This window comes from Panthera uncia, chromosome F1 (assembly GCF_023721935.1).
Source record: "Panthera uncia isolate 11264 chromosome F1, Puncia_PCG_1.0, whole genome shotgun sequence".
In the NCBI taxonomy this organism is placed as follows: domain Eukaryota; kingdom Metazoa; phylum Chordata; class Mammalia; order Carnivora; family Felidae; genus Panthera; species Panthera uncia.
The window spans coordinates 33,776,079-33,796,988 of NC_064813.1; the positions used below are offsets into that span (position 1 = coordinate 33,776,079).

The 20,910-nt window shown below is 50.8% G+C and overlaps 1 protein-coding gene across 1 annotated transcript in view; it reads left to right on the forward strand.

Annotated features, from left to right (window-relative positions):
* Nucleotides 1-20,910, forward strand: part of PLXNA2 (plexin A2) — a 113,278-nt gene that overhangs the window by 43,697 nt on the left and 48,671 nt on the right. The window contains exons 4-9 of the mRNA XM_049634232.1: nucleotides 208-361; nucleotides 993-1,089; nucleotides 4,344-4,458; nucleotides 12,930-13,130; nucleotides 14,880-14,976; nucleotides 18,273-18,463. Of these exons, the coding sequence (XP_049490189.1) occupies nucleotides 208-361; nucleotides 993-1,089; nucleotides 4,344-4,458; nucleotides 12,930-13,130; nucleotides 14,880-14,976; nucleotides 18,273-18,463 (855 nt within the window). The remainder of the gene's footprint in view (nucleotides 1-207; nucleotides 362-992; nucleotides 1,090-4,343; nucleotides 4,459-12,929; nucleotides 13,131-14,879; nucleotides 14,977-18,272; nucleotides 18,464-20,910) is intronic.

The window sequence follows — 20,910 nt, forward strand, 5'->3', positions numbered from 1 at the left end:
AATAAAGACCATTGACTGCTGGCAGGGCTGCTGTAACTGTTCCGTGTCAAAGCCGGAAGATCACCTGGACCAGTGTCTTGCCTTAACAGATGAGGTCTGGGGAGATTAGTGAGCACCCGGCCACGGCAGGGCCAGGTCTCCTGAGCCCCTGGGTCTCTTCCTGCGGCATCATCTCTTTGATCCTCGGCCTCTTTGCTCCTCCCACAGCTCAGCCTGGTTGTGAGTGATGCTCCAGACCTGTCTGCGGGCATCTCCTGTGCCTTTGGGAACCTGACAGAGGTGGACGGACAGGTGTCTGGGAGCCAGGTCATCTGCATCTCACCGGGGCCCAAGGATGTCCCTGTCATCCCTCTGGATCAAGGTAAGAAGCGTGTGCCATGAGAGTCACATGCCAGGGACTGCCCTTACCAGAACGGCCAAGAGTACAGGGCACAGGGGATGGGGGGTGGTGAGTACCAGCACAAAAGTTGCCTGACCTCGTCTTCATATTGCAGACCCTAATACGGGCTTATGATATAACTCGTTTGAGTTTGAAAGCTGCTTGTCATGCCCCGAAGTGAAATTCCGGAAGAAGGAAATCCCCTGCTCCCATTTGGGCTAAGTCTGCACAGTGAGCCGAGAGTGTTTCCAGACTTCCCTCCGAGGGCTGCAGCCAGTGATTTTCAGCGGGGTTCTCCCCATGGCACTGGGGGCTTGAGGGGCTCTGGCCTAATATTTCTGAAAGGCTTTCAGTAACTGAACATGCCTCAGCAAAAGCAAGGGGTTCTGTGGGATCGGATTCATTCTGTTTTCCCTAAGAGGGGGTGTGGGGCAGTCTGGGCCTCCGTGATGGGTGTCTCAGCAGGACCAAAGGGACTCTTTTGGGACCAAAGACAACTCAGGCAGCGTCGTGCCCCAAGAGAGCCCTGCAGTGGCTTAATGGATTATACCCAGATTCTCCACTGGGCCCCCAGATTGCTACCTTCTCCTTTCTCCCCGCCCCCCCCCCCCAGACTGGTTTGGGCTAGAGCTGCAGCTGAGATCCAAGGAGACAGGGAAGATGTTTGTCAGCACTGAGTTCAAGTTCTACAACTGCAGCGCCCACCAACTGTAAGTACTTACCGGGAGTCTCACTCTGGGCCTGGCTGTGGGTGTGGCGTTTCTCCAAGCTGGAACCGGGTTGTATTCACCTCCCAGTCTCCCCCCAGGCCCTCAGTTCTGTCTGCCTCATTCAGTGAGAGTCAATGGAATGGCATTCACTCTCCACGGCCTCTGATCTCATGCAGACCCCCATGCCTGGCTCCCCAACCACCCTTCCCCCAGTTCTCAAGCCAGGACAGTAAGAACAAAGTGTGAAGAGAAAGGCAGTGGTCATGGCCCAAGGATCGTAAGAAAATTTCTCTATTTCAGACCAGCGGGTGGTAGCTTTGAGCGCGGAGATGGACAGTGGATGGAGTTTAGACACATCCTCCACGACCAAGTCGAGAGGGACTCATTAAGAGGCAGCTACGCACACAGCTACCCCTAGAGAAGGATGTGATGTAATGACCCCAGGCTGGGAGGGGAGAGGAGACTTTAACTCCACTGTGGTCCAAATCCAGCCTTCAAATTTTTAAATTGTTTTAATGTTTACTTATTTTTTGAGAGAGAGATCGAGTGCGAGGGTGGGGAGGTGCAGAGAGAAAGAGGGGGACACAGAATCTGAAGCAGGCTCCAGGCCCTGAGCTGTCGGCACGGAAGCCTGACGCGGGGCTCGAACTCATGGACTGTGAGATCATGACCTGAGCCAAAGTCAGACGCTTAACCAACTGAGCCACCCAGGCACCCCTAGCCTTCAACTTTTTAAAGAGGAGAGGGTAACCAGACCAAACCGGCAGCCTCCAGAAGGGCTTGATAGAGCCCAGCTGACCTCACCAGCTATCTCCAGTGGTGGATGCCCACAAGGTATGAGATTCTGCAGCTGTGCAGGAAGAAAGACCCATATTTAGCTTCTAACAATCTTCTCTGGAAGAAAAACTGAGGCTCCTTCCATACAAACTGGGAACTTGTATGCTACTTAATTTAAAAAGAGGGAAACAGGTCTCTATAATAGGGCCACGTAAAGGCCACTGGACCAGTGACCATGGCCATTCCACAAAGAGAGAGATCAAGCAACAATTCCATACCAAGTAGAGCAATAATTGGGAATATTCCATGGACCCTCTTTTCCATTCCCCAGAACAGGAACAACCTGAGGTCTATGTAACTCCAAGGTGTCAAGTCTGTGGGGTCCCGGCAGTGGACATGAGGAGTTCAGCAGTCCACGTGGGAAGAGGGCCTGTTTGCGGCTAAGCCCAAAAGGGATCATTAGCCATTAACATAGACAAATGAGCCAGTCCTCCTTAGTCTCTCCCCTCCTCTGATCTTGATTTTGATGATGAGAATCATCTACTTGGAGTTTTAGGGTCCCTGCAGTAGTTAAGGAAGGAGACACAGCTGAGCCCCATCGGGACAAGTCAATAGCTGTGCCGAGATCAACAGGACAAGTGGTAAAAATGGCCTGGGGGGGTGGGGGGTGCAGGGCAGTAAGTATTGAAGCTGAAGAACAGTCGCCCACTGACCACTGCGTCCCAATCCCAGCTAACCCAGTTTGGAGGGGAAATGCAAGCATCTTGGAGAAAGAAACTCCCAACCGCCTTCTCAAACTCCAACACAGCGGTGATGGAATTCATTGTTTGTGAGAAGCACCCTCATTTCCATGGCTGTTTGCTGTGATGTCACCACTTTGTATTGCTATGGCAACAGAAATGCAGTCATAGGCGGCAAGTTTTAGCCAAAAAAAAAAAAAAAAAGAAAAGAAAAGAAAGAAAAAGAAAAAAGCAGATCTCCTGGACAGCAAAGATTCCATTTTACCCCAAACACTATGTGTCTTACCCTTCTCTGCTCCTGGCATTCGTAGCAAAAAGTCCCAGAATCAAGTTCAACCCTCTGCTTTTAATATGGTAAACTAAGGCCCCCAGGGGATAAGTGCTACAGCAAGGATCACAAAATCACAAGTAGAAGAGCCTGCAACCCCTCTCATCATTCTCTGTCCATTTTCATTATTTACTTGCTGAAGCATAGCACGTTAGCAAGAACCGGCCAATCTGGCCTAAGCTCAGAAACAAAATAACTTTGGGCATTTCCAGAAGGGGATGAAACTGATCGGCATGGAGAAGATGAGGTGTCATTGGGCTAATGCACCCACAATAGGGTGGCATATTAGCCAGTCACACCCTGGATAGACACCCATCGGCCCAAATCTAAAGAGAGCACCCACCAGGTGGCGCCAGATTGCAGACCCAGCGGTGTCCTTTCCAGGTTGGTCTAGTTGTGGAAGGCTAGACCAGGGGAGCTGACAAGGAGCAGGAAGACCCCTACAAAACCCAACTCCCTTGTAATGGGCGGGTCACACACAGCCAGCATAATACACACAGCCTCAGGAGAAACCAGACGAAAGAAGCGCTCACCCTGGCAAGAAATTGATCAACCACACACATATGGCCACACACCTATGCCTGGCTACTTGGAGAGTGGTACAAAATTACCACTGAATATCGTCAACTCCCCCAAAGCCCAGAAACACAGGTGACTGAACTAGTTGTTAACACTCGAAAGTGACTTAAGAGCTTAAAATCACAGGTAATTTACGCATTTGAAAATAACGCTCACATTTAACATTGTACCTTTCAAAACCATTTCCTACACATTATCTTGTTTGATGCTAAACAGCCCTGTGGAGCAGACAGGAAAGTTTTGATAGATGGATGAAGAAATTCCAGTGCATAAAGTGAAGTGACTTACTCAAGGTGACCCCAGTGGCAGTGGCAACACTGGAATCCTATCTGCCCAGTTTCTATCCCGGTGCTTTTCTGTATTATAAGCTGTTCTCTTGTAAGTGGTGGTAGGCTGATAAATGTTCCACTGCTAGCAATCGGGGGGTGGGGGGGACCCAGTATGCAGCATTTTCCAATGTCTACGGTGTAAATACTCTGCCCATGGCTGGTTTCAAGCTGCTAACATGATGCCAACCCACTTGCAAAATTCCTGAAAATGTAAATAACCAGCTGTCATGAGCTAATGCAGGCCAGTTCTAGCACATCATTGCTTCATAAGTTACGTTATTTCCACTTTGGATTCCTTTTTTCCTTCCAATTTTCTGCTCCTATGAACGTCTTCAAAGGAGAATGCACAGTTCTCAGTGCTGGAGGATGCCCCCACAAATCAACCCTCCTGAGAGAGAGACTAGGAGAACAGCCTTCCATCATGACCCATGGGCTACCTGGCACCCTTACCTTCCCTGTCTGATCCCTGCTCTTTGCCCCTTACTTTCTCCATCCTTGCAGGTGCCTGTCTTGTGTCAACAGCGCCTTCCGCTGTCATTGGTGCAAGTACCGGAACCTCTGCACTCATGACCCCACCACCTGCTCCTTCCAGGAGGGCCGGATCAACATTTCAGAGGTAAGCAAGGCTCGCTTTGGCATGTGATGTTCCCAGTAAAGCTGAGTGGCCCTCCCTTTTCAGATGGGCAGTCCAATGGCTTGGCCATCTCCTTGCCCTGACCCATCTTGGTCTTCTTCCTGGAGGTTCTACATGTTAGAAAACCACGTTATTATAAAACTCAAAAAAAAAAAAAAAGTGGCAGAAAATACCCCAGAGGCAGAGAAATAGGCTGTATCTTCTAGACTCTTAAGATTCTTTACATTCAAAGGCTTGAGGGGAACTGAGGGTTGAGACTGAAAGCTAAGGGGACATATCCGACCAACCAGACTCCATTGTCCAGAAGAGTGCAGTGAATGGCATTTATTCTTTGAGTCTAAGCCCTTTGCTTGGCTGCAGACATAGTCCAGTTCAATAGAACATTCACTCTCAACCATTCTTTCATGCCAACCTCTCTTCCAAGTCTAAATTTCAATGATTCTTTGACTCTGATGTATGACTGGGTGGGTGGCCTTATAGAAAGAGAAGGAAATTCAGCTGGTGGAAAGAACCAGGCCTTGCTAAAAGTCCCAGTTTATCATACAGGCAGTGTTCCATCCCTAGAGCCCGACCTACCTTTGTTATTCACACAGTGAAATATCAAATTGCCTGTCTTTCCATGAATATCACATCCAGTTATTCGCTGACGTTGACTTGGACGTTGACAGCTGGTTGGGTTTGAATGACTACAAAGACCTAGTATTCGTGCAAATCTCACGGGTGTGTATACATGTGCAATTCCCCTCTTCTTCCACCGTTTAGAAAACCTGCAAATGTCAATAAGGGACAGTGTAGCACTTTCATACTCCACTATACTCTTTGTATACACGTGGCCCTCTTGCACTAGACTGGAAGCTCCTTGAAGGCAAGGGCTGTACCTAATCTTTAAATCCTCACTGTCTTCTTCAGGGAATGTTTGCAGAATGCATGGGTGAAAGAAGGAAGGAAGGAATGACCGCTTTGCCCAAATGCCATTGATAGGAAGGGTTCCTTGGATCTACGTGTCCAAGATGTCAAGAAATAGAGTCTTATGTGTCTCCGAGTCTTGACCGCAGTGCTAGTTCCTTCTCTGAATAAACATAAGAAGTCAGCCTTAATGTACACAGATCGTCATGACATATACGTTTACATATCTTACCATGTTGTTTGTCAATTATACCTCAAAAAGCTAAGCAAATTAAATAATAGTAGGCCTTGACCCGTTTCTCAAACACACACACCCATGGCCGTGAATTCCGCTCAGTGTCTGAAATAATATGTGTTCTATTCAGCCGGAAAAATGGAATTTGCCGGTCTTGAAAGAGAGAAACATAGAGGGTGTCCACAGGTGGTATTGAAGACAGGCCATCCTCTGGTGCCCCTAGCGTGCTGGAACCAGTTATCTAGTGCCCTGAAAACCTTTCAGAAAAAGATCTCCCCGCAGCCAGTTGGTGTGCTTTGATGTATCTGACCCGAAAGCACTAATCTGGTCTTAGTGGACACTGGAAATTAATCCCAGCTCTGGGATTCTGCAAGAGTATGGAACTGCTTTCGGGCCAATCTTCTCATTCAGAGGAAACGGCCCAAGGGCCGAGGGTACGGAGTGGAGGGTGGTCCCCCAGCTTGGGAGTCAGCCGAAGAATGGCGAAGGGAGGCGGGGCAGACGAGGAACGGCAGAAACCACAGCCGGGGCTGCTCAGAGGCAAAGGCCTGGCAGTGCGGAGATGGTGATAAAGGGTCTCGGAAACTGAGCTTCATGTGGGCCGCTTCTACGCTTCTGAGTTCCTTAATAAAAAAAAGGCGAGGCAGACCACAAAACACAGAGAGAGAAAGAGAGAGAGAGAGAGAAAGAGTGAAGTGCAGGTCTAGACAAGAGAGAGCAGCTGCTTCATTGTCTCCCAGGGGCTCCCCCTCGGGCTGAGAGAAACCCAAAGCCAAGCCTGAAAGCGGCCTGCAGCTGGAATAAGGGCAGGGGGAATGGCTTAAGGAGCAGGACAAATAAACTCTGCCGGGGTGTGGAAGCCAGAAGGCTAATTGGAAACATGCCGGCCTCCCTCATGCCCTTTAGAAGTCACTGGAACACGGTTCCCTCTCAGCCACGGGGGAGAGACTCCGACGTTCCAGAAGGCTGGACCTGAGAGAAGCGGTTGCCACCAGGCAACTCAGGAGTGAGTTAATATTCAAAGAACCCTGGGGGCGAACCCAAAGACTTCCCACCACCTTTCAGTTTCACTTTCCCGAATGTCTGTGGCTTCCGGGGAAGAGGTGCCCTTTGTCCCTTCCTCACCTCCCACCTCTGCTTAGTGGGATGGGACTGGGCTGCCATTCTCTTACTGCTGATGTGCGCCAGCCCCTGACGTGGGCCCTGGGATCGGCCGTCTGGAGGCCCGGTGATGGAAGCCTGGTCTGCAGCCGGCTCCTAACTTCACTCAGGAAAGACGAGCAGTGTGCATTCCCAGCAAGCTTGTGAGGGCCACTTCCTCAGCTGCCTCGAATACTGCTGAGGCTCTTGGCCACAGCCATTCACACATCCCTTCCCAACAACTAGCTCCCAGGCCCTACTCTTTTCTGTCCAAAGCTCTGCTTCTGGAGAATTCCACTCCTGAAAATGCAGAGGAAGGCTAAGGTGCACGTATTCAGCTTGGGGGGGTGCGGGGCGGTGTTTCTTGCTGTATTAAGAGTCCAATCGGACGTCGTTAGATTGTTCTGGGGACTGGAAATCCATGAACTGCCTCTTTGAGAGCCCTAGAATATCTCTTTTATACTTCCAGTAAGAGCCCCCTAACGGTGAATCCAAAAATCAAAATTTTGTCTGTGTACTTCCTAGAAACAATATCTAACCAATTAGCTCCATTGATCTAGAGAGCAACATTAATGTACACACGTTTGTAACTCTCTCACGTGTGACAAGAGGTCTCAAAACGTCTATGTCAGCGCAGGGGACCAGCAGCAGCATCCTGCACCTGAGTGCTTGTTAGAAATTCAATTTCTTGGGCCCCCTCCCCAATAAGTCTAAAGATTGAGAGTCACTGACATACAGCATCTCAATTGATTCTTGAAACAGACCTGTGGTGTCCCATAATTCATATTTGACATATGTAGTAACCAAGATGCTAAAAATTTAGGGTTTTTTTGCCCAAGGCTACAGAGAACTCAGGCATCCAAAAGAGCTGAGTACAGCACGCTTTCTGCAGAAAACCAGAGCCGGTTAGCTTCCTTGTCTCTCTCCATGGCCACACTTGCCGGCAGGATCCCGATTTGGCTTTGCGCTATTTGGTCATGAGGGTTCAGGGTGTGCAGCTGGTGCAAATCCACCTTCACAGATGGAGAAACTACCCATGGAAGATGGGTCAGTTGTCCCACTTCTAGACACACAGCCAGCCAGCACGTTGAGGTCAATCTGCCTGCTGTTTCCAGAGGTCAGAGGGACCAAGTCCACACTTAGGCTTGACAATAAAGTACCTAATTAAAAAAAAAAAATGTACACACACACACACACACACACACACATTCTCATTTAACCTACTCTATGAAATGGATTCTATTACAGATTAATAAACTGAGGTTTAGATAAATTAAACAATTGTCTTAAGGTCATCAGATAAATGCAGACGCCATGACTCAGAATGTATGTCCCCAAGTTGACCCTGGATAAGTTGAAGTCCTCTGATACTGCATTTACATATACAACACATACACACACACACGCACACACACACACACACACAAGAAATAAGCAGTAGTATTAATGGTGTTAACCCAGTTGATTGCTGTTTACAGCATACTTTCTTTTTTTTTAATTTTTAAAAACTTTTTAATGTTTATTTTTGAGAGAGAGAGAAAGCATGAGCGGGGGAGGGCAGAGAGAGAGGGAGACACAGAATCTGAAGCAGGCTCCAGGCTCTGAGCTGTCAGCACAGAGCCCGACGTGGGGCTCGAACTCACGAATGGTGAGATCATGACCTGAGCCGAAGTGGGACATTTAACCAACTGAGCCACCCAGGCGCCCCTACAACATACGGTCATATGCCTCTTTCATGCAGTTGAGGGTTGTTGGGTATGACTGGCCCCATTTTATCGATGAGGAAGCTGAATTTCAGTCGCACTGAAATTCAGTCTCTTGAGCTCTTTTAAGGTTATGAGCCAGACCTTCCCACTGCTCAGAGCACAGTCGATCTCTGATGGGGCCCCCCAAATCTCTGCCTCCCTGGGCTGGATCAAGCTGTGACATGCTGTTAGCAAGCGGGTGTGCACAGGAGTATGTATGGCTTTCAGCTTTAAAAGCTCATCTCTCTCCATGGCTAAACCAGGCCTAGTGAGATGTAGATACATAAATATCTTCTTTACGCCCTGTCCCCGGGGAAAGATAGAACCAAATAAATCCGATTAGCTTCCCGGGATACTGGCTGTTCTCTCTCTTTGAAGTCCAGTGGGTGAAGATAAAGCCATTTCCACATGGGAGAAGTCGTTTCCGAGGGCTGAAGGGTCCCCCGCGCCCCAAGCCGGAAAAGCACAGCTAAACAGAGGGGGCGATGCGGTGGCAAGGCTCACGGGGCTCCCATGCCAGGGTCCTACGTAGCCATGACTCCTCCTCCCCCGCCTACCCCCACCCCTGGGATGTTCCCAAAGAGGACATCTATTCATCCTGACAGAAACTCAAATTGCTGCCAAGGAGGTGATCCTGTTGCCAGTTGGCTGAGAGACAGAGGAGTAAGATGACCTAACGACAGTGAGGACCAGCAGTAGCAATGGGCATTTTAACAACACTGACAACAGTAGTAACACCCTGCAGAAAAGGAATAATGTGATGATGTGCTCTCTTCTTAGGACAGGAAGTGTGTGTGTGTGTGTGTGTGTGCACGCGTGTGTGCGTGCACGCGCATGCTCACAGAAGCAATCAGGATAGAAGTGGTCTCATTGTATCTGATGAAACCCATCGCCTTCCCCAAGGCCCCGAGCCGTTGAAGTTCCCACAACTTGGCAGTTTTCTGGGCTGCTGGCTTTCCCACACCTGCCATCAGCCTTCCCTTCTGCCATTGCTACCCAGGACTCACTGCTTCCTCGTTAATACATTCACCAGAACCATTCATAACCCAAGGGTTCTGCATCTACCCTTGTTTTCCAAGAAGAAAAGAGTATAACCTGGTCCCAACCCCTTTTTTTTTCCTTTGCCCTAGAGAATAAGAGAAAGAATCCCACTCTGTCTGGCCTCAGGGAAATAGCCAAAAACAAACAAAAGATAAGACATCTGTTTTCTACTGAGGCAGTTTTGGAACCTGTATAGGCATTTGGGAAGCCCCTAATCATTGTCTTTCAATTTACTCCCAGAAGGTCTGAAACAGCAGACCATGGGTATCTTCTGTAAAATTTTAGAATCCCTTTAAAAAAGAAACAAACAAACAAAAAACTCCCAAGAGTACTCATAAAGTGTCTTCTTTTTTTTTTTTTTAATTTTTTTTCAACGTTTTTTATTTATTTTTGGGACAGAGAGAGACAGAGCATGAACGGGGGAGGGGCAGAGAGAGAGGGAGACACAGAATCGGAAACAGGCTCCAGGCTCCGAGCCATCAGCCCAGAGCCTGACGCGGGGCTCGAACTCACGGACCGCGAGATCGTGACCTGGCTGAAGTCGGACGCTTAACCGACTGCGCCACCCAGGCGCCCCTCATAAAGTGTCTTCTTAAGATTCTCCAACTCCAGGGGCGCCTGGGTGGCTCAGTCAGTTAAGCGCCTGACTTTGGCTCAGGTCGTGATCTCACAGCTGGTGAGTTCCAGCCCCGAGTCGGGCTCTGTGCTGATGGCTCAGAGCCTGGAGCTGAGTTGGATTCTGTGTCCCCTTCTCTCTCTGCCCCTCCCCCACCTGCACACGCATGCACACTTTCTCTCTTTCTCTCTCTCTCTCTCTCAAAAATGAACATTAAAAAAATTTTAACACAAAAATAAAAAAGATTCTCCAACCTCCAGGTTGGACCAGACTTAGCCCAGACAAAAAAAGATGAGGAGGTGCCCACCCATGTGTGTGTATATTATATGTAAATATGTATACAATACAATAAACGTGTCTATAAATACATATATTATATATGTGCATATTTGTCAAAGTTAAAAGAATTCTACAATCTTGTTTACTAACCCAAGACATTCTACTTCCAAAAACACATCTTTAAGACTTTGCTGGTGAAATTTGAATTTGTTCTCTGAGCTCAGTCTGTCACAGATACACACACACACACACACACACCTCATTATGCCTCAGCCTTTTTTCTAGTCTAAATTAAAATTCTAATTTATTAGACGTGACAGGGATTTGTTAGCCACCAATAAGAAGTATCTCCTTTTCCAGGGGATGCCTGGATTTCCCTAGAGTGGTGTTCATTTTTTTTCTTGGCTATAAATATATGAAAGACTCTGTCAAGAATGCCCTCAGGGCATGAAAGTGAAAGTGCAGTAAAGAGCAAGTTTATGAGTTGGCAGCTTGACTGACTGGCTTCTCGACAGGGACCCATCTGCTCTGGGCTTGCCTTATGATCCTGTCTCTTGTAGCAACCTCGCCCGCTTGGCGTCCTCACGTGCAGTTAGCCTACAGGTGAGGGAGGGCACCAGTGACCCCAGAAGTTCATCCAGATCCTCCCAGAGAAGTGTCTGTGGAAAATTGCCCCAGCTTTTCATAAATTCTGAGGACTCCTTACTAGATTTGGACGTGTCCACTTAGTAATCATGTGACTCCAGAAACGGCGGCCATGTCTAACCCAAGCTTTGGGAGTCAAACTGCTTCTCAGGTCTCTTGGTGTTCAGAAGGCAAGGCTTTCCCCTCATCTCTGAAGAATCTAGGAAGCTGGAGGTAGAAAGAAAAGTTTGAGATCTTATCATCTGAGGCGAGTAAAATGTAGTCTGATCCCCTCGGGGCTCACACACCAGGGAGGAATACAAGTTAACAAGATGTTGCAATTCTGAGGGCAAAACTCGATCATGGGAGACTACTCGTAACCCACCCAGAAGGCCAGGGCGGGGAAAGGGTCAGGGACAGCTTTCCAGAAAAGGAGCCGCGGAGCTGAACTTGAAGGCTAATTAAGAGGCATTCAGCTACAGAGAGGCTGAGGCGAGGTCCGGGAGGACAAAGAGGGCCAGGAGGTGGTAGTGAGTGGTTCTAATGGAGAGAAAAGCACCTTCAAAGGACCAGAGGCCCATGAGTCAGGGACACTGTCTCTCAAAACTCATCTGAAGTCCCATGTGACTGGAGCAGGCTGCACGAGGACCTTCTTACAGGGTAAGAAGGAGGCAGAGGCCAGGTGGAGAGGGCTTGTACCTGAGGCCCTGAGAAGAGAAGCAACTGCCTCAGCCCCATCTGTGGTCCAGCAGGCCTTCCAATCCCATAGCTGAACTGTCCATTGCTCAACACTGCCTGTGTAAAGAAAGGCTTCCTACTAGGAATAGCCTCTAGCAACGGGACAGGGACACTTTTTCTGTCCCACACCTTGCAGGCAGTTCTGAGCAGGGCACTAAATGCCAATGGCACCCTTGGCAGGAGAGCTCCATCAACCCCCACGTGTTCCCAAATGCTCCCTCTGAGAAGCACCGTAGAGGGGAAGGGGGTGGGGAACCAGGTGCTTCTTCAAGAATTTCCCTGGTTGGTCCCTGGAGACAGGAAGTGATTGCATGTGGAGGTGACTGGGCCCTCACCGTCCTCCCTGCCAGAGACTGCTGGGCTCTGTCTTCCTCAAGAGGGAGAGAGTGGGCAAGGGGTCCGAACTGTGGGAAGGTGACAGTGTGACCTTCAGGCGAGAAGCAACACGTAGCCGTAAAGCTCAGGAAAATCGATCCCGCTTTCCCAATTCGTGGTCTCTCATGGTCCTTCCCACAGCCCCTCCCCACCAAGACTTTCTTTTTTCGGTTTTGTTTTCCGAAGCAACATGGCTTTCACGCAGGGCCTGGTAATGAAATGAGATAAAAAGCCAGAGCAAGTGTTTAGAGCATTGCCGGGAGGGCTGGTCCCCCTCCTGGAAAGGCCGACTCAGTCGGAGCCGAGAAGCTGAGGCTGCCGATAACAGAATGCCTCGGGCCGGACAATGCATGAGGGACAGGAGCCCGGGAAAGGATGAAACCGGGAGGCGGGGGTTCCAGGTTGGGGACAGGGACACACAGGGGCCTCTTTTATCCTCTGTGGCGGGAGATAAAATCCACAGCCTGCCACACCGGCGCTTGGAAATTAATTCCTAAATTGTAACATGCACACCAGATCCGGGACAACTTGTGGGCTGGGGAATGACAATATCGAAGCCCCGGGAGCTAAGAGATAGATTTTATTTTCCCTGCTGACTCCCCATGCCCTTGAGATGAGGTACAGCCATCTCGCGGGCAGCCCACCCGGCCCCGAGAGGGTCTGGTTGGGCATCCGGGTCCCGTCCCCTGCCCCGGCTCAGGTGAGTAGAAAGGTGTCAGCCAGGACAGACGGGACCTCTCTGCTTGCTCCCCAGGACTGTCCCCAGCTGGTGCCCACGGAGGAAATCCTGATACCAGTCGGGGAGGTAAAGCCAATCACGCTTAAGGCTCGAAACCTGCCCCAGCCGCAGTCGGGCCAGCGAGGTTATGAATGTGTCCTCAACATCCAGGGGGCGGTCCACCGGGTCCCCGCCCTGCGCTTCAACAGTTCCAGCGTCCAGTGCCAGAACAGTTCGGTAAGAGGACTCGTGCTCGGGCCCCGCCTGGAGCAGGCCTTTCTCTCACACCCATGCCGAGGCCTGACCCTCCCCCTTTCCCAGAAACCTTCCGGGTCCACAGGCTGGCCCCAGGAACAGAGGAGTGTGCAAGCATCTAGCGCCCCTCAACCAGAGCGGGGCAGGGTCATGGTGACAGAGGAGGCGGGGTTCTGTGCGGGCCCTAATGGCGGAAGTTGAGAGCTTTGTGTCCTTTCTGAGTTTAAGGAGACCTCTGGGCCTTCAGTGAACTTTCAGCCAAAGCCGGTGGACTCCACCGCAAGCCCCCTTCCCCACTTAGGAATAACCCAGAGGAAACTGGGCCAGGAGCTCAGCAGAAATAGAATGGCGCGAGGGGAGGGGGGAGAGGGGAGAAGGAGAGAGCGGTGAACTTCCAGAGCAGCAAGGGTTAAACCAATCCTGCATGCCAGACAGAGAGCACGAGGTGTTTAATTATAATACTAGCCCAGAGAAGATCTTTTTTATCTGCCAACTCCTGTCTCTGACTATGGGGGGTCAGCTGGAGATGGGGGGGGGGGTGATGTGACAAAGGTGTTGAGGGAAGCTAATTCGCCTGGGAGAGATAAAGAGAATCTGGGCTTCTTATCAGGCGGCTGTCAGATTCCCAGGTCACAGGCGCTTGATAGAATTTGTAATCGGTGGAAGGCCGCCAAGTGCAAGGGGAAGGTGGGATGAGGAAAAAAAAAAATGCAACAGGACAAAGGGAGGAAGGTGGCAGGAAGGGCCGGGGTCAAGAGGGCGGACAGTAACATGACATGCCCCGGGTGGCCAGGGCTGGGCGGCTCTCTGAAGGGGATTCCCAGAGGTCTTCCTCACCGAGAGGCAGGGGCTGGGCCACCAGAGGGCCGATTTCTGAAGCGTGTGAAGGGCTTACAAGTCCCCTGTGGGACCAGCATGGGAGACAGAGCGGACTCCTGGCTACAGCCTGAGCCTTTAATGGTCGGGCTGATCAGATCTGTGACCAGAAGCTCTGAGCACTTTCCCTGGTGGGCTGTTGGCCGAAATAAAGCTCAAGTGCAGCCAGGAGACCCCTGCGGTGCCCAGCCCCCCTCCACCGCTGCACCCCTGGCTGTTGTGCACATGCTGTCCTCAGGACTCTGGTGGGGTTCGCAGAGCAGTACGTGAACTTGCTGCAGAGACCGGACTTGTATGTGAAGAGGCAGACAAGCTCTTGGGAAGACAGAGACAGGGACTGGCAATGCCAGGGGACAGAGAGGGTGGGGAAGGGCCGGCAGGGATGTCAGAGCAAGCACCTGGGGAAGGCGAGTGTGGGCTGGACCGGAAGAATACAGGCAAGTTGAAGGGTGGAGGCTGTAGGGAGAGAGAGGCATTCTTCACAAGATGTGAACTGAAAAGAGCCAGAGAGGTGCCAGGGCAGGTGTGTTTGGAGACAGGCATCAAAGATTTCTGCAGGAGGGCAGTGGAAGAGAAGTAAGCTTGGATTTGGATTATAAGGGGCACCGAACACCAAACTAAGGGGTTTGGCTGGATCCTGTTGGCATTAGTGACTGGGAGTCGGGGAGGGCGCCATAGGGATAATTCAAGCAGCAGAAGGGGTTCCCCTGATTCTCCCTTTGCTCCTTCCTCAGCCCAGAGGGAGCCAGAATCCCTGGTTTCTTTCCTGCCGTAGTCCTGGTCCCCCGAGATGCCAGCAACCCCGTGTGATAGGGAACCTCACAAGCCATGTGCCCTCTGCCCCTCTCCCCGCAGTACCAGTACGATGGGATGGACATCAGCAACCTGGCTGTGGACTTCGCCGTCGTGTGGAATGGCAATTTCATCATCGACAACCCGCAGGACCTGAAAGGTGAGCGGCTACTTCCGGGCAGAGTTTTTTGATCTTTTCGTGACCCCGGGAAAGACCGGGGCTGGAGGGATCAGAGCCAGCCAGCCGCGGTGCCATGAATAATACGCTCCCTCTGTCAGCGGAACTCTTCAGAGGATCCTAAAGCAACATTTGGAGCCATCAAAGGAGTCCTGTTGGGAACCCTGTTTTATTACAACCAGAGCATCCGCCAGGCAGCTGCCGGCTCATCGCATTTTTCTCTTTGGCTCCCAGAGACTTTGAAGTGTCTGTAGAACCTGACCTAGGAGAGCAGCAAGCAGGAATGTCCTGCCAGTTTCCAGAGAAATAGAGATTCTGTTTCCAATTCGGGTCTGGTTCCCCTGTCCTTGGTCCTTCACTGCACAAAGCTTTCTAAGGCTGCTCCCTTGGTCCTGAGGTGGGTAGGGGGGGACAGTGCCAGGAAGCTCAGGGTGGAGCTGGGCTGACCTGAGAAGGACGCTCCATGAGGACCACCCTTATTTATGGCCCTATAAACTCATGAGCAGCTCCTCCCGTGTGCCAGGTAGCCAGCCGTACCCACCACACGGCAAATATCAACATGCCACCCTGCTCTCAAGAGTGACAAAGGCGACTCCGATATTGTGAGCGCTTGCGGTGGGGAGGCATCCACTACGTGATTTGGGGGGATTATTTCCCTTAATCATAACAGCCCTGAGATGTTTGTACTAGTATGAATCTCATTTTACAGATAAGGAAACTTGAGACCCAAAGAGGCTAAGAAATGGACCAAAGTGCTCGCCTCGGCAGCACATATCCTGAAATCGGACAGGTGCGCAGAGTAGCACGGCCCCTGAGCAGGATGACGGGAAAATTCACGAAGCATTCCAGACTGTTAAGACTTAAATAAGTGAAATCTTAAAAAAAAAAAAAAAAAAAGTCGAATTCACGCAGAGGGTAGGAAAGGGGTTGCCGGGGGCGGGGAGGAAATAAAGAGGTTGGTAAAAGGGTGCAGACTTTCAGCTCTAAGGTGATCAAAGTCTGAGGAACCTAGTGGAAACCACGGTGTCTGTAGTTGAGAGCAATGCTTTGTATAATTGCAATTTGCTAAGAGAGTAAAACCTAAATACATATTTGTAATTGCTCACTCTCTATGTATGTGTAGGGTGATGGGTATGCTAATTAGCTAGGTGGGAGGATCCCTTTCACTATGGATATGTGTTTCCAATCATTACGGTATGGTATAATAACTTTAAATATCTTACGATTTCTCTTTGTCAGTTATACCTCGGTAAAACGGAAAAAGGAAAGAAAAAAAAAATAGGCTGAATCAGAAAGTTAGAGCCAGGATGCAAAACAAGGGTGTCCAATCTCAGAGTGCATGTGCTTGACCAGACAGACCACTGTCCTTCCAGTGGTTCAGACCACCGTAGGGCATGAAGCCTTCTCCCCCCGAGACCCCTCTCCCTTACCATGAGCCACGTCTCACTACACTTCAAGTAGCTGGGGCTGCCCCAGCTTCTCCGTCAGCCTGATGGTTGCCCGTGGGTGCAGAGAGGGGCCAGGGCCACCAGAGGCCCCCACCCACAGGCTGTCATGGAAATCGATACCACTTTGGCTGGGAGAAAGAAATGGAACCAGGGAGATTTCTGTTCTACTTCTCAATACCCAGGCCAAATTTCCTCACTGCTGAGAGATAGACATTCTCCCTGCTGAGGATCCGGGCTTAGTTCCCAGAGGTTGGCTTTGCACCTGGAGCTTAGAAGAAAACAGCCACATCCAAGCTCTCTCATCAGAACCCCCCCTGGTGGCACTCAACAACTTGGGAGTGTGCGGGCACTGCCATCTCCACCTTCATCCCTCCTAGAGCCCAGTGTTTCTGGAAGCTGTGCACCGTGTTGGGTGGAGAAGGCCATGGTGTATACAGACTTGGGTTCTAGAATCCAAGAAAGCAGGATTCAAACTCCTGGCGTTTTCACTTAGTGAGGGATGAACTCAGACTATTTACTGTCCCTGCCTTGATCCCAATTTCCTCATCTGGGAAAGGCAGGAAGGGACGCCTTCCTTCTGGGGTCATCATGAAGACCAAATGAAGTGTTAGATGTGGACCATTTGTGCACGTTAATAAATGCTCACCACGTCGTGGTTCACTTGAAGAGTCCCGTTCCCCGCACTTTACTGTAAGAAGCCGAGGGCATGAGGATGTTTGAATGTATTCCCCACAGCTGGGATCACAGAGGGAGATGAGGACTAGAGGAGTGAAAAATGCCCCTCCCCTGGGGCCTGAACCTGACCTCCAGCACAGGCACTCAGGCCCCAGTCCTGAAAGCTTATGTCTGCTTGACCAGGAGCGTTGAAAATGAGTCTCTGAGCATTCTACTCAAGATTCTGAATTCAAAACATCAGCAGGCAACAGCTGAGCCCCAGGCTCCCAAAACACATTTCTGCTGACTGGCCGGTCCAGGGCTTCTAAATCAGTAAGAGACAAAAGCAAAGGCAGAAGGTCTGCAGATTCCCAAAGTGACCTGTTATGCAGCCGGGTTGTCCTCTCTGGGGACCAGGAACAGGACTGGGTGGACTTTCTCTCCTCGTCAGTTCTGCCTGTACTTTGCAGGCCCCCTGGTCTTCCCTGAAGCCGGGCTGACCTCTCTCCCAGACCAGCCAGGTCCCAGTGTATGGGCGGGATGCCTCTCTCTTCTCAGGCTCTATAGTCCAGCCGCCCACAGAGTTGGAATATCAGAACCCCAGCTTGGGGCACTAATCTTAGGAAGCTTCGAGAGTCGTGATATACCTCTTGGAGCTTCGTTTGTATCTGAAATGGGGAAATGAGTCCTTACCTGTTGTGATGAGGGCCACACGTGAGGAAGAAAGACTGTGCATAAGAATGTAGTGTGACTTTCACAGAAGAGAGAATAAGTGTGTGTGCCACATCAGGGGTATTAAGGCACTGTGCCAAGCACTTAATACACAGCACCCCAGTCAAACCTCACAAAAAAGCAACGGTCACCCCCCCCCCCATCACACATTAAGTGGACGAGGTTCAAGGAGTTTACGTTGTGTCACGGAATGTGGTGACGCCACGATCAAAGCCCTGACACAATTCGGTCCGGAGCCAGAACTCTTAAATAACATTTTCTATAGTCCCTTTCAGCCACTATGAGGCTCAGTTTAGTATTAATCCGCCATCAGTGATTCTTGCGATGATAATGGTGATCGTTGGTGTTATCTGTGCTGGGGGGCGGTTTCTGTCTTGCCTCCAAGAAGAGGCCCGGCTGTGAGAGCACTCCCGAATCCCATCGTGTCACCCCCTGTCTCGACAGTCCACCTCTACAAGTGCGCGGCCCAGCGGGAGAGCTGCGGCCTCTGCCTGAAGGCCGACCGGAAGTTCGAGTGCGGCTGGTGCAGCGGCGAGCGCAGGTGCACCCTCCAGCCCCACTGCGCCAGCCTCTCCAGCCCCTGGCTCGACTGGTCCAGCCACAACGTCAAGTGCTCCAACCCCCAAATCACCGAGGTGAGTCCAGCAAGTTCCCAGAGCCGGGATTGGATGGCCAGGCGCCGGCCCGGGGTGGGGGTGGGGGCGGGGGGTAGCGGGAGAGGAGTTCAAATGGAAGAATTGTTAAGTGTAGAGCACTTAATGTGGGGTGTGGGAAGCCTCTCTTGAGCGCCACGATGGCCCGTGTCCAGGCCCAAATGACAAGCCTCTGGATGTGTGTCCTCGGGCCAGTGCCTGAATGTGCGTGCACGTCGTGTGCACGTGCACACAAGGGAGGCAGAGCCAGCCCAGCCCCCACTGCCAGGCGGGCAGAGCCAGGTGGGGACGGGAAATTGGCTGCCTGATGGGTGCACGTTTTAGAGAGCAGGCTCAGCTCTTCTCAGCAGAAATGCGATTTGGGGAGCTGCAATTAGCTCAGAGTTGCAAAGTTGAACACGGAAGAAGAAAGTCAAGGCAGGCGCTACATTGGCCATGGTGCCGTTTCCCAGGATTTACTCCCTGTCCCAATTTGTTTGTGCATTTTAATGGAAGGAAATAGGTAATTAATTATCCTGGGGGGAAAAAAATGATGCTTCCTGAATAGCAAATTGCGAAGGAAGATGAATAGATGATGCGGATGAAAATGCAGCTGCTCGGGGTTTGAATGGCCGGGGAGAGGAACAGTTGTATTTAACTTTGGGTGCATTACGCGTTCATCACTCTCGGCGGCTCCCTAGTCACCGACTGTCACTCGTGGTTTGAAACTTATTGCACATTCCTTATGGTGATGAGGAGTGAGGAAGGCCTAGGCAGGTAGCACTGTGGTCTGCTCATTTAAGACAGCAGCGACGGGCTGCTCCTTTCCTGCCTCTTCCCTGAGTGGGATTCGCTGCCCTTTTTCCCGGCTCGTTTTCCTTATTAGCCGCAGAAAGCACCTTGGGTCCTCGCTTATGTCACGGGGTATTGAGCAGTTCCTGGCGCATCCCTGCGACCATGTTGAAACTCCAGATCAGTAGAAGGACACCCCTCAAGATCAAATGAGTGTTGCTAACCTACAGATGGTTGAAGATGGAGTGAGTGTTTCTTTAGGGTGCTAGGCGCTGTCTCGTTTAATCCCGTGACTACCATGGGAGGCATATAGTCTCACCTCCATTTTACAGATGAAGAGAATGAGGCTCAGAGGAGTACAGTGGTTGCCCCAGATAAGTGGCAGAGCCAGTATCTAAGTCCAGATTTATTTCCTTATAGAGCCATTTGTAAAGTCTCTGATTTGCCCAAGTGATGTGGAACAGGAAGCAAGGTGTCCTCTTCCTTGAGAGCCAACCTTCCTTCCTAGCTGACGTAGGCCAGGCAGATGGCATCCACCCACGTGACGGCATACCCGAGGGAAAGCACAACACTGTGTCTGGCACCGCCTAGGTTCTCATTCATCCTGGTGGGAAGATGCTATGATGGTGTAGACGCTGTCCGTCGAGCATCAGGCTTCCTCAATTTTGTTTCTGTCTTGGGCACGACCGTGATAGTGCCCACTGACTCCAACCTGTGCCCTTACCTCGCTGGGCAAGGGCTTACAGGAACTTCTGGTTGGTGGTGCCCCAGCCTCTGCCCTCAGACAGCCGGCTCCTTGAGCTGCTCAGGGCTCCTTGCCTTCTCCCTGATTCTAGTGATTTCCAGCAACCGCTGGCCTGAGAACATGTTCTGCCCTGTAAATCTTGCAGCTACCGTTGTCCGTCTCTGCGTCTCTGCGTCTCTGCGTCTCTTTGCCTGAGGTACAGGGGAGCTTAAATTAGGCAGGGACTTGCTTCCATCAGCACCTCTCACCTCCCCCAACCCTGGCTGCTGCCGTCCCGTCTACTCCCCGACTGGCAGGGGCGCCTTCCCAGCCCTGAGGCAGGCTTCTCCCTGGGAAATCTCTGCCTCGGTGCTGCCCCTGCTCACTGACCGGGGACTGACGGGCTGCTCCCTTCACAGAGGACACCCAAGCTACATGATGCTAATTAACCCCCTGAGGTAATTAGGCTGTAATTGATTTTCCCAGTGAACGTTAACAGCAGGAGTTGGAGGCCCCAAGCAGTGGGGTCTCCTGTTGGCGTTTTTTTTTCAAACAGAGGCTATAGAGAAATGAAAGATACTCTTTGGGGAAAAGGAGAGACAAATCCATGCTGTGTCTCAAGCCACGCAGGGGGACATCATTCTGGACGGGACATGTAGGAGGGAGGATCCAGGCCTGGAATATCGTATTCACTATTATCAGGAATATTTTCTTTCATTTTGTGTCTCCTTCCCTCAGCCTACCCTCCTTCCCCTGTAAAAGTCATCTTCAAGTTTTTCTTAACTTTTCAGTTTTGAAATAATTTTAGACTTATAAAAAGGTACAAAAATAGTCCCAAGAACTTTCATATACCCTTCACCCAGATTCTCCAAAATTAACATCTTACATAACCGCAGTGCAATTATCCAAATCAGGAAATTAACATTCATACAAT